Source organism: Salmo trutta, chromosome 12, assembly GCF_901001165.1.
Source record: "Salmo trutta chromosome 12, fSalTru1.1, whole genome shotgun sequence".
In the NCBI taxonomy this organism is placed as follows: domain Eukaryota; kingdom Metazoa; phylum Chordata; class Actinopteri; order Salmoniformes; family Salmonidae; genus Salmo; species Salmo trutta.
In genome coordinates, this window is record NC_042968.1 from 91,970,092 (window position 1) to 91,983,398 (window position 13,307).

Consider the following 13,307-nt stretch of genomic DNA (forward strand, 5'->3'; position numbering starts at 1 on the left):
CCGGCTCGTTATCGTTTACATCCTGCAGCACCACGGCAACCCTCGCCGTCGACGACATAGGAGGCCGCCCGTTGTCCGTGGCAACCACTGTCACGCTGGGCGCTGGCTCCGACTCATAATCCAGTGCCATCGCCGTGGTGATGATCCCCGTCACTGGGTCGATGGAGAACCAATCGGAGTGGCTCTTTTTGTCTTTGAGGAGGCTGTATCGGATGTCCCCATTGGGCCCCTGGTCCTTGTCCCGGGCCGTCACCTGGAGCACAAAGGATCCTGGGTAGACGACCTCTGGGATGGTCTGTTTGTAAGCCTGCTGGTCGAAGAGTGGTGGATTATCATTCACATCAGTGACCTGGATAGTAAAGGACGACTCAGCCCTGAGAGGAGGGGTGCCTGCGTCTGTTGCCATCACTCTCAGCTCGTACGTGTCCCTCTCCTCGCGGTCCAACACCTGGTCCACACAGATCAGATAGATAATACTGTCTTTGGTGGTCAGGGCGAACTTCCCATCTCCTCCCTCTAGCGAAACGTTAACGTTAGCGTATTCTCCGTAGTCGGGGTCGGTGACCGAGATGCGCGCCACGTACTGTCCGGGCTGGGCGCCCTCGGAGATACGCGGCGAGCCGTCTTCGCTGAGGAAGATGATGGTCATGGTGGGTTGGTTGTCGTTGTAGTCTCGGACGTGGATGGTGACGAAGGCGTTGGTCACCTGGATGGCAAAACAACAGTAAGCTAGTCATTAAAATGGAGAGGAAGCGGAGAGAGAAGAGAAATTCACCTCCTTCCTGTAAAACTTCCAGAGCAAACAGAGAGAGACTCAAAGGACACTTCAAACTGTCCACAGGAAGGATCCGCAATTAGGAAAACAATAACTGGCATTACAGTGTCATTTGATGACATTGTACCTTTAAAAGAAGAAACCTTTATTTGATGGCATTGTACCAATACAGAATAAACCTTTACAGAAATGTATTTATTCATGCTTATCAGATAAAATGACAACTTCACTGTTCTGTTTCGACTGTCATCAGCACATCCATGTTGCTAGGTATGCTGTATTACATGTATGTAGGTATGCTGTATTACATGTATGTAGGTATGCTGTATTACATGTATGTAGGTATGCTGTATTACATGTATGTAGGTATGCTGTATTACATTTATGTAGGTATGCTGTATTACATGTATGTAGGTATGCTGTATTACATGTATGTAGGTATGCTGTATTACATGTATGTAGGTATGCTGTATTACATGTATGTAGGTATGCTGTATTACATGTATGTAGGTATGCTGTATTAAATGTATGTAGGTATGCTGTATTACATGTATGTAGGTATGCTGTATTACATGTATGTAGGTATGCTGTATTACATGTATGTAGGTATGCTGTATTACATGTATGTAGGTATGCTGTATTACATGTATGTAGGTATGCTGTATTACATGTATGTAGGTATGCTGTATTAAATATATGTAGGTATGCTGTATTAAATGTATGTAGGTATGCTGTATTACATGTATGTAGGTATGCTGTATTACATGTATGTAGGTATGCTGTATTACATGTTTGTAGGTATGCTGTATTACATGTATGTAGGTATGCTGTATTACATGTTTGTAGGTATGCTGTATTACATGTATGTAGGTATGCTGTATTACATGTTTGTAGGTATGCTGTATTACATGTCTAATATTGACCGTGTTCCTAGCCTCTGGGTGGAACCAACACCATCACACTCTCTTTTCACATGGAGACAATTGGACGTAAAAAAAAGAAAGAAAAGTATATCATTCCCAAACAACGTATACACACACTACACACCCACACCGATGGCTGTGACGGGTCGTGGGATTTTGGATGACGGCTAAATTAAGGTTAAATAAAAAATAAATAAAAATATTGGTCAGCCAAATGACCGCGGTCATCGTAATAACCATTAAATGTTGTATTTTTTTTAAGACACACATTTTCTCGTCTCCTCCGCTCCGGACTGATGTGCTGCTGCTGTTGGGAGGGGTGCGTTGCCTAGGCAACCAAAAACTTGTTTGCTACAACACCACGCTTGTTTCAGCAAGGTCCATGTTTCAGCAAGGTCCGTGTTACAGCAAGGTCCATGTTTCAGCAAGGTCCGTGTTACAGCAAGGTCCATGTTTCAGCAAGGTCCATGTTACAGCAAGGTCCATGTTACAGCAAGGTCCATGTTACAGCAAGGTCCGTGTTACAGCAAGGTCCTTGTTACAGCAAGGTCCATGTTTCAGCAAGGTCCATGTTTCAGCAAGGTCCTTGTAACAGCAAGGTCCATGTTTCAGCAAGGTCCGTGTTACAGCAAGGTCTATGTTTCAGCAAGGTCCATGTTTCAGCAAGGTCCATGTTTCAGCAAGGTCCATGTTTCAGCAAGGTCCATGTTTCAGCAAGGTCCGTGTTACAGCAAGGTCCATGTTTCAGCAAGGTCCATGTTTCAGCAAGGTCCGTGTTACAGCAAGGTCCGTGTTACAGCAAGGTCCATGTTTCAGCAAGGTCCGTGTTACAGCAAGGTCTATGTTTCAGCAAGGTCCGTGTTACAGCAAGGTCCATGTTTCAGCAAGGTCCATGTTTCAGCAAGGTCCATGTTACAGCAAGATCCATGTTTCAGCAAGGTCCATGTTTCAGCAAGGTCCATGTTTCAGCAAGGTCCATGTTTCAGCAAGGTCCGTGTTACAGCAAGGTCCATGTTTCAGCAAGGTCCATGTTACAGCAAGGTCCATGTTTCAGCAAGGTCCGTGTTACTGCAAGGTCCATGTTTCAGCAAGGTCCGTGTTACAGCAAGGTCCATGTTTCAGCAAGGTCCGTGTTACAGCAAGGTCCGTGATACGGTGTTGATGTGAGCCATGACCAGCCTTTCAAAGCACTTCATGGCTACAGACATGAGTGCTACGGGTCAGTAGTCATTTAGGCAGGTTACCTTAGTGTTCTTGGGCACAGGGACTATGGTGGTCTGCTTGAAACATGTTGGTATTACAGACTCACACAGGGAGAGATTGAAAATGTCAGTGAAGACACTTGCCAGTTGGTCAGCGCAAGCTCGGAGAACACGTCCTGGTAATCCGTCTGGCCCTGCGATCTTGTGAATGTTGACCTGTTTAATGGTCTTACTCTCATTGGCTGCGGAGAGCGTGCTCACACAGTCGTCCAGAAAAGCTGATGCTATCATGCATGTTTCAGTGCTACTTGCCTCGAAGCGTGCATAGAAGTAGTTTAGCTGGTCTGGTAGGCTCGTGTCACCAGGCAGCTCTCGGCTGTGCTTCCCTTTGTAGTCTGTAATAGTTTGCAATGCCCGGCCACATCCGACAAGCATCGGAGCCGGTGTAGTACAATTCAATCTTAGTCCTGTATTGACGCTTTGCCTGTTTGATCGTTCGTCGGAGTTCACAGCAGGATTTCGTATAAGCTTCCGGGTCAGAGACCCGCTCCTTGAAAACGGAGCTCTACCCTTTAGGTCAGTGCGGATGTTGCCTGTAATCCCTGGTTTCTGGTTGGGGTGTGTACGTACAGTCACTGTGGGGATGACGTCATCGATGCACTTATTGATGAAGCCAGTGACTGATGTGGTGTACTCCTCAATGCCATCGGAAGAATCATGGAACATGTTCCAGTATTCCAGCAAGCAGAACAGTCCTGTAGCTTTAGCATCTGCTTCATCTGACCACTTTTTTATTGACCAAGTCACTGGTGCTTCCTGTTTTAATGTTTGCTTGTAAACAGGAAGCAGGAGGATAGAATTATGGTCAGATTTGCCAAATGGAGGGCGAGGGAGAGCTTTGTATGTGTCTCTGTGTGTGGAGTACAGGTGGTCTTGAGTTTTTTTCCCATCTGGTTGCACATTTAACATGCTGGTAGAAATTTGGTAAAACAGATTTAAGTTTCCCTGAATTAAAGTCCCCGGCCACATGGAGCTCCGCCTCTGGATGAGCGTTTTCCTGTTTGCTTATGGCGGTATACAGCTCATTGAGTGCGGTCTTAGTGCCCACATCAGTCTGTGGGGGTTTGTAGACAGCTACGAAAAATACAGATGAAAGCTCTCTAGGTAGATAGTGTGCTCTACATTTTATCATGAGATACTCTACCTCAGGCGAGCAAAACCTCGAGACTTCCTTAGATATCGTACACCAGCTGTTGTTTAGAAATATACATAGACCGCCACCCCTTGTCTTACCAGAGGCTGCTGTTCTATCCTGCCGATAGAGTGTATAACCTGCCAGCTGTATGTTATTCATGTCGTTGTTCAGCCACGACTCGGTGAAACATAAGATATTACAGTTTTTAATGTACCGTTGGTAGTTTAATCTTGCTCGTAGGTCATGGATTTTATTTTCCAATGATTACACGTTGGCCAGTAGAACAGATGGCAGTGGGGGTTTACTCGCTCGCCTACGAATTCTCAGAAGGCAGCCCGACCTCTGTAGAATTCTCAGAAGGCAGCCCGACCTCTGTAGAATTCTCAGAAGGCAGCCCGACCTCTGTAGAATTCTCAGAAGGCAGCCCGACCTCTGTAGAATTCTCAGAAGGCAGCCCGACCTCTGTAGAATTCTCAGAAGGCAGCCCGACCTCTGTAGAATTCTCAGAAGGCAGCCCGACCTCTGTAGAATTCTCAGAAGGCAGCCCGACCTCTGTAGAATTCTCAGAAGGCAGCCCGACCTCTGTAGAATTCTCAGAAGGCAGCCCGACCTCTGTACCATTTTTCTCCGTCTTCTCTCCACAAAGTATATCCTTCACGTCGGACTCGTTAAAGGAAAAAAGCTTCTACCAGTTTGTGGTGAGTAATCGCTGTTCTGATGTCCAGAAGTTATTTTCGCTCATAAGAGACGTTAGCAGCAACATTATGTACAAAATAAGTTTAAAAAAATAAGTTACAAACAATGCTAAAAAAACGAACAAAATAACACATTTGGTTAGGAGCAGGTAAAATGTCAGCCATCCTCTCCGATGCCATTCTACTATTACTTTCCGAGTGCACTGTGTATCTATGTGTATAATATATATATTTAAATATATATATGTGTATATGTATAAATATATATATATATATTTATATATATATTTATATATTTATTTATATATATATTTATATATATATTTATTTATATATATTTATTTATATATTTATATATATATTTATATATATTTATTTATTTATATATATATATACATACTGTCACGCCCTGACCAGGTGAACTCTTCTATTTTGGTCAGGGTGTGGCATTTCTATAGTTTATTTTCTATGTTTTAGTATAGCCTTGCTTTGGGGCGTATTTCTATGTTGGGTTCTGTCGATTCCCAATCAGAGACAGCTGTCGCTAGTTGCCTCTGATTGGGGAAGCATATTTAAGTTCCTTTTCCCCCCCACGATGTTTGTGGGTTGTTGTCTCTTTTTGTTTGAGCAGTAGCGATACGTTTATTCTCTGTTTTGACCGTGTTATTTCAGTCTGAAATAAATAACATGTGTTCGCTCCCAGCTGCGCCTTGGTCCACTTCTTCCTTCATGCACGACGATCGTTACAGAACACCCCACCGAACCAGGACCAAGCAGCGGGAGGATAAGGAGCGCGAGAGATGGGCTCGCGAGGGGAAGGAGTTCTGGACCTGGGAGGAGATCATGTCGGGGAAAGGACCCTGGCGGAAGGATTCCCAGGTCGAGGAGGTGATGCCAGCCGGTGGAAGGAGTCGCAGGCGGCGGTCGAGGAGGCCCGGAGACACCCCCAAGAATTTTTTTGGGGGGGGCTAATGGGGTGGTCCGGAAGGGCAGAGGAAGAGCCCAGACCACTGCTCTCGTGGGGGATAACGGCGAAGGAGGAGGCAGAGATGTGGCAGGTCCTGGAGGACCTGCGTAGGGACAGCGTGGAGGAAGAGCGTTGGGTGGCAGAGGTGCGCACGGTATCGCCAGTGCGCCTGCACAGCCCAGTGCGCTCTGTGCCAGCGCCCCACATTTGCCGGGCTAGGGGGAGTGTTCAGCGAGGACGTGTTGTGCCGGCTCAGTGCTCCTGGCCTCCGGTGCCCCTTCTCGGTCCGATGTATCCTGCGCCGAGGACGCGCACTGTGTCTCCGGTACGGCTGCACAGCCCAGTGCGTTCTGTGCCAGCGCTCCACACTTGCCAGGCTAAGGTGGGCGTTGAGCCAGAACGGGTGATGTCAGCTGTGCACTCCAGACCTCCAGTGCGCCTCCTCGGTCCAGGATATCCGGCGCCGCTTATGCGCACTGTGTCGCCGGTGTGCGGTCACGGTCCAGCACGTCCTGTGCCAGCACCTCGCCCTTGCCGGGCGAATGTGGTGCGTGTCCACAGTCCAGTCCGGCCCATCCCTGCTCCCCGCACCAAGCCAGTGGTGCGTGTCCCCAGTCCTGTCCGGCCCATCCCTGCTCCCCGCACCAAGTTAGTGGTGCGTGTCCACAGTCCTGTCCGGCCCATCCTTGCTCCCCGCACCAGGTTAGTGGTGCGTGTCCCCAGTCCTGTCCGGCCCATCCCTGCTCCCCGCACCAAGCCAGTGGTGCGTGTCCCCAGTCCAGTCCGTCCCGTCCCTGCTCCCAGCACCAGGTTAGTGGTGCGTGTCCCCAGTCCTGTCCGGCCCATCCCTGCTCCCCGCACCAAGCCGGGGGTGCGTGTCCCTAGTCCAGTCCGGCCCGTCCCTGCTACCCGCACCAGGTTGCTGGTGCGTGTCCCCAGTCCAGTCCGGCCCATCCCTGCTCCCCGCACCAGGTTGGTGGTGCGTGTCCCCGGTCCTGTCCGGCCCGTCCCTGTTCCCCGCACCAGGCCCACGGCGCGTGTCCACAGTCCGGCACGGCCTGTGTCCGCTCCCGGAGCCTGAGCATGCCGCTCCACCGTGGTCCAGTCCGGGCCAGAGGGGTAGGGCTAGGGTGGAGGCAGGGGGAGAAACACGCCCGGGGCCAGAGCCTCCACCGAGGGTGAGGCGCCCACCCGGGTCCCCCCCCTAATAGACTTTAGGTTGGTGCGCCGGGAGTACGCACCGTTGGAGGGGGGGTACTGTCACGCCCTGACCAGGTGAACTTTTCTATTTTGGTCAGGGTGTGGCATTTCTATAGTTTATTTTCTATGTTTTGGTATAGCCTTGCTTTGGGGCGTATTTCTATGTTGGGTTCTGTCGATTCCCAATCAGAGACAGCTGTCGCTAGTTGCCTCTGATTGGGGAATCATATTTAAGTTCCTTTTCCCCCCCACGATGTTTGTGGGTTGTTGTCTCTTTTTGTTTGAGCAGTAGCGATACGTTTATTCTCTGTTTTGACCGTGTTATTTCAGTCTGAAATAAATAACATGTGTTCGCTCCCAGCTGCGCCTTGGTCCACTTCTTCCTTCATGCACGACGATCGTTACACATAAAGTATATTGTGTTCTGATGAAGACCTTTAATAAAATAAAACAACCGTCTTAACCATAAAAAAAATATATATTATTTTATTTTCATTAAAGGTCTTCATCCCGTTGGTTATATGGTTATTGTGCCATCCCTACCCATGCACACCCCCACACACACCCACACACACACCTCAGGGTGGCTGGCGTTGTCTCTGGCCTGTACCACCAGCTCGTGGACTCTCTTCAGCTCGTAGTCCAGCGGACGGTTCAGAGTGATGACCCCCGACCTCGTATCCATGACGAAGTAGCGGTCAGGGTCGCTCTGGCGACGGTTGATCTCGTACAGGACCAGACCGTTGTCTCCCTCGTCAGCGTCGGACGCAAACACCTGCAGGACGGGAGAGATTGATTATTGATTGACTATCAGTATAGATTTATAATAACTAATATACATAACATTCTATACCAGTGGAGGCTCCTCAGAGGAGGAAGGGGATGATCAGCCTCCTCAGTGAATGTCATACAAATTAAAATGGTGAAACATTAAAAGAGTTATCCTTTTTAGATGCCACTGCTCTACACATTTATCAATGTGAATTTGTGGAACTACTTCAAAATTACAACTGAATGAAGCTGTTACACATAGGATGTGCAGAAAAACAGCAGGTCAGAAAAACAGCGGGTCAGTAAAACAGCGTGTCAGTGGAACAGCGGGTCAGTGGAACAGCGGGTCAGTGGAACAGCGGGTCAGTGGAACAGCGGGTCAGTAAAACAGCGTGTCAGTGGAACAGCGGGTCAGTGGAACAGCGGGTCAGTGGAACAGCGGGTCAGTAGAACAGCGGGTCAGAAGAACAGCGGGTCAGTAAAACAGCGGGTCAGTAGAACAGCGGGTCAGTAGAACAGCGGGTCAGTAAAACAGCGGGTCAGTAAAACAGCGTGTCAGTAAAACAGCGTGTCAGTGGAACAGCGGGTCAGTGGAACAGCGTGTCAGTAGAACAGCGGGTCAGTAGAACAGCGGGTCAGTAGAACAGCGGGTCAGTAAAACAGCGTGTCAGTAAACCAGCGGGTCAGTAGAACAGCGGGTCAGTAGAACAGCGGGTCAGTAGAACAGCGGGTCAGTAAAACAGAGGGTCAGTAGACCTTCGGGTCAGAAAAACAACGGGTCAGAAGAACAGCGGGTCAGTAAAACAGCGTGTCAGTAGAACAGCGGGTCAGTAGAACAGCGGGTCAGTAAAACAGCGGGTCAGTAGAACAGCGGGTCAGTAGAACAGCGGGTCAGTAAAACAGCGTGTCAGTGGAACAGCGGGTCAGTGGAACAGCGGGTCAGTGGAACAGCGGGTCAGTAAAACAGCGTGTCAGTGGAACAGCGGGTCAGTGGAACAGCGGGTCAGTGGAACAGCGGGTCAGTGGAACAGCGGGTCAGTAAACCAGCTGGTCAGTAAAACAGCGGGTCAGTAAAAGTTTTTAACATACACCTTCTGCTAGAGTTTTTTGTTTGTTGTTGTCTACAAAAGTTTTGCTTTATTCTCTGAGCATCCAGTAATACCTGCAGTATGTTGCTTCCCTGTGGTAAACTCTCTGAGATGATAGCATGGTATCTGCTCTGGTTGAAGACGGGGGCGTGGTCGTTGATGTCGGTGACGGAGACCTCCAGGGTCATCAGGCCGGTGCGTCTGGGACTCCCCCCGTCGAAAGCCTCCAGAACCAGGCTGTACGAAGACCTCTTCTCCCTGTCCAGAACAACGTTCACCACCAGGTCCAGGTACAACACCTAAAAGAGTGAGAAGACATGGGAGGACACCAGAACAAACAGGAGAGAAAACCATAGAATGAATAGAACATGCTTGGAAACTATAACCGTGGCAACTTGACTGGTAAACTCGTGGGGTTTACGCTCACAACGGTTTCGTTGTTTAGTAACGCAATCATTTCCATGGTAATGTAGAATGTTCATTCAAAATGATGTTTACTGATGTGGCTCATGCAATGGAATGTATTTGTTTGTGAATGTCAGTTGAGTTGATTCAACAAATCACAGCACAGATTGATGGGTACACTTCCTGCTTTGAGTCCATCACTGACTTGAATGGGGAATCCTCGATCACGTCATTCTATTTCTATGTAGAAAAAACTGCATAGAGACAAATGCGACTGTATTGTTTTTCGTGTATTTTGTACCACTGGCCTTCCATGAAAGTGGACAATAGAATATCACGGTCCCGTGTGGCTCAGTTGGTAGAGCATGGTGTTTGCAACGCCAGGGTTGTGGGTTCGATTCCCACGGGGGGGACCAGTATGGGGGGGGGGGGAAATGTATGAAATGTATGCATTCACTACTGTAAGTCGCTCTGGATAAGAGCGTCTGCTAAAATGTAAATGTAAAAAATGTATCATATCCTATTGTAAAACAGCAGTTTAATAAACCGTGTTAGCGCTCTTGGTCTTGATCACATGTCCCTGGGTGCTATGCTATGCTACTATACATTATTTGTTTATTTAACCTTTAATTAACTAGGCAAGTCAGTTAAAAACAAATTCTTATTTACAGTGATGGCCTACCCCGGCCTAACCCAGACAACGCTGGTCCAATTGTGCGCCGCCCAATGGGACTCCCAATCACGGTCAGTTGTGATACAACCTGGAATCAAACCAGGGTCTGCAGTTACACCTCTAGCACTGAGATGCAGTGTCTTAGACCGCTGCGCCACTCGGGAGTCATGCTACTCTAAGCTAATGCTACTCTACGCTATGCTATATTGTACCATACCTTGTTAGCAGCTCTCTTGGTCTCCAGCCTGAAGGCTTGCCCCACATTGCCTTCCTTAATCACATATCCTTGGGTGGTTAGCTGATCGCGGTCCGCGTCCGACGCCGGCTCCAGGGAAACCCGTGTTCCCACCGCCGTCTGCTCCGGGATCTTCAGCAACGCCTTTGGCTTGGGGAACGCCGGCGCGTGATCGTTGATGTCGTTGACCGTGACGGACACCTCGACTGTGACCCCGGTCATGGTGACGGCGATGAAGCTGTAGTGGTCCCTCTGCTCGCGGTCGAGGCGGCGTGCCGTGGTGATGATCCCGGAGGTCTCGTCGATGTTGAGGTCGCTTCCCACCCCCGTCCCCTCGTGGTCGGAGATGAAGTACAGCGAGGCGGTGATGCCGGGGGGGAGCCCAGCACTGATGTCCCCTACGATGGTCCCTGCCGGCTGCTCCTCATCCAGCTGGAGCTCCAGAGCTCCCAGGACCAGGTTGGAGTGGACCACAACAAGCTCCAGGACCGTGTAGAGCAGGAGGAGAGACCGTGGCCTCCATAGGCCTGAACACACACACAGACCGCTGGCCCTGGGCCCACCTTCACACGTTATCGTCATGGCTGGGGCCTCCTACACCTGAAAGACAGAGAATACAGAGAATAGATCTTCAGAATGGAACTTTAGAATAGAACTTTAGAATAGAACCTTAGAATATAACTTTAGAATAGAACCTTAGAACAGAACCTTAGAAAATAACTTTAGAATAGGACCTTAGAATAGAACTTTAGAATAGAACCTTAGAATAGAACCTTAGAATAGAACTTTAGAATAGAACTTTAGAATAGAACCTTAGAACAGAACTTTAGAATAGAACCGTAGAATAGAACTTTAGAATAGAACTTCAGAATAGAACCTTAGAATAGAACCTTAGAATACAACTTTAGAATAGAACTTTAGAATAGAACTTTAGAATAGAACTTTAGAATAGAACCTTAGAATAGAGCCTTTATCCACTCTTGGAAGACAAATGTGTTTCTTTGCCACAAATCTTCCATACTTGAAAGCAGTTATTCCCAACAGCAGCTGAATCCTGTTGGATTGTGACTGAAGACTAGACTTTGGCCAGAAACACTAGTCTTGTTTATCACAAACATTGTTTATTGGGTGGAACCATTGGCTGTAGAAGGGGACACTAGTGCTGATATGTGGATTGAAGAGGCCATCAAAATTCTTATACAGTGCTGTAATGGGCTTACTCTTAACACCTCTCATGCCAGGTCACGCTAAAAGACACACACACACACACACACACAGAGAGAAGAGAGAGAGAGACAGAGAGGGAGAGAGAGAGAGAGAGACAGAGAGAGAAGAGAGAGAGAGTGCATGGGGAAGTGTGCAATAGCTGCAGTAGCAGGGTGTCTGTGGGGAGCGTAACCGTCCGTCAGTAAAGACTGTAAGCCTCGTCCATATGTTTCTCTCACCATATAGCCATGCAGCTATCCTAACCCAAACCCTAACCCTAACCCCAACCCTAACCCGAACCCTAACCCTAACCCTCTAAAACACAACACACTGTGACTAATGTCACCTGCTGCCATACAATGAGACTACACACTGAGACTACACACTGAGACTACACACTGAGACTACACAATAAGACTACACACTGAGACTACACACTGAGACTACACACTGAGACTACACACTGAGACTACACACTGAGACTAATGGAACCTGCTGCCATACAATGAGACTACACACTGAGACTACACACTGAGACTACACACTGAGACTACACAATGAGACTACACACTGAGACTAATGTAACCTGCTGCCATACAATGAGACTACACAATGAGACTACACACTGAGACTACACACTGAGACTACACAATAAGACTAATGTAACCTGCTGCCATACAATGAGACTACACACTGAGACTACACAATGAGACTACACACTGAGACTACACAATGAGACTACACACTGAGACTACACAATGAGACTACACACTGAGACTACACACTGAGACTACACAATAAGACTAATGTAACCTGCTGCCATACAATGAGACTACACAATGAGACTACACAATAAGACTAATGTAACCTGCTGCCATACAATGAGACTACACACTGAGACTACACAATAAGACTAATGTAACCTGCTGCCATACAATGAGACTACACACTGAGACTACTCACTGAGACTACACACTGAGACTACACAATGAGACTACACAATGAGACTACACAATAAGACTACACACTGAGACTACACACTGAGACTACACACTGAGACTACACAATGAGACTACACACTGAGACTACACACTGAGACTACACACTGAGACTACACAATAAGACTAATGTAACCTGCTGCCATACAATGAGACTACACACTGAGACTACACACTGAGACTACACAATGAGACTACACAATGAGACTACACAATGAGACTACACAATAAGACTACACACTGAGACTACACACTGAGACTAATGTAACCTGCTGCCATACAATGAGACTACACAATGAGACTACACACTGAGACTACACACTGAGACTACACACTGAGACTACACACTGAGACTACACACTGAGACTACACACTGAGACTACACAATGAGACTACACAATGAGACTACACAATGAGACTACACAATAAGACTACACAATAAGACTAATGTAACCTGGTGCCATACAATGAGACTACACAATAAGACTAATGTAACCTGCTGCCATACAATGAGACTACACACTGAGACAACACAATAAGACTACACACTGAGACTACACACTGAGACTACACAATGAGACTACACAATAAGACTACACACTGAGACTACACACTGAGACTACACACTGAGACTACACAATAAGACTAATGTAACCTGCTGCCATACAATGAGACTACACAATAAGACTAATGTAACCTGCTGCCATACAATGAGACTACACACTGAGACTACACAATAAGACTACACACTGAGACTACACTCTGAGACTACACACTGAGACTACACAATAAGACTACACACTGAGACTACACACTGAGACTACACAATAAGACTACACACTGAGACTACACACTGAGACTACACACTGAGACTACACAATAAGACTACACACTGAGACTACACAATGAGACTACACACTGAGACTACACACTGAGACTACACAATGAGACTACACAATGAGACTACACACTGA

The 13,307-nt window shown here is 47.6% G+C and overlaps 1 protein-coding gene across 1 annotated transcript in view; it reads right to left on the reverse strand.

The window, feature by feature from the left end:
• dchs1b (dachsous cadherin-related 1b) overlaps positions 1-11,167 on the reverse strand; it is an 11,648-nt gene extending 481 nt beyond the window's left edge. The window contains exons 1-5 of the mRNA XM_029766743.1: positions 11,085-11,167; positions 10,112-10,729; positions 8,891-9,115; positions 7,535-7,732; positions 1-706 (exon numbers count right to left, since the gene is read on the reverse strand). The exon at positions 1-706 is cut by the window's left edge and continues 68 nt beyond it. Of these exons, the coding sequence (XP_029622603.1) occupies positions 1-706; positions 7,535-7,732; positions 8,891-9,115; positions 10,112-10,711 (1,729 nt within the window). The 5' untranslated portion in view covers positions 10,712-10,729; positions 11,085-11,167. The remainder of the gene's footprint in view (positions 707-7,534; positions 7,733-8,890; positions 9,116-10,111; positions 10,730-11,084) is intronic.
• Between the last annotated feature and the right edge of the window lie 2,140 nt (positions 11,168-13,307).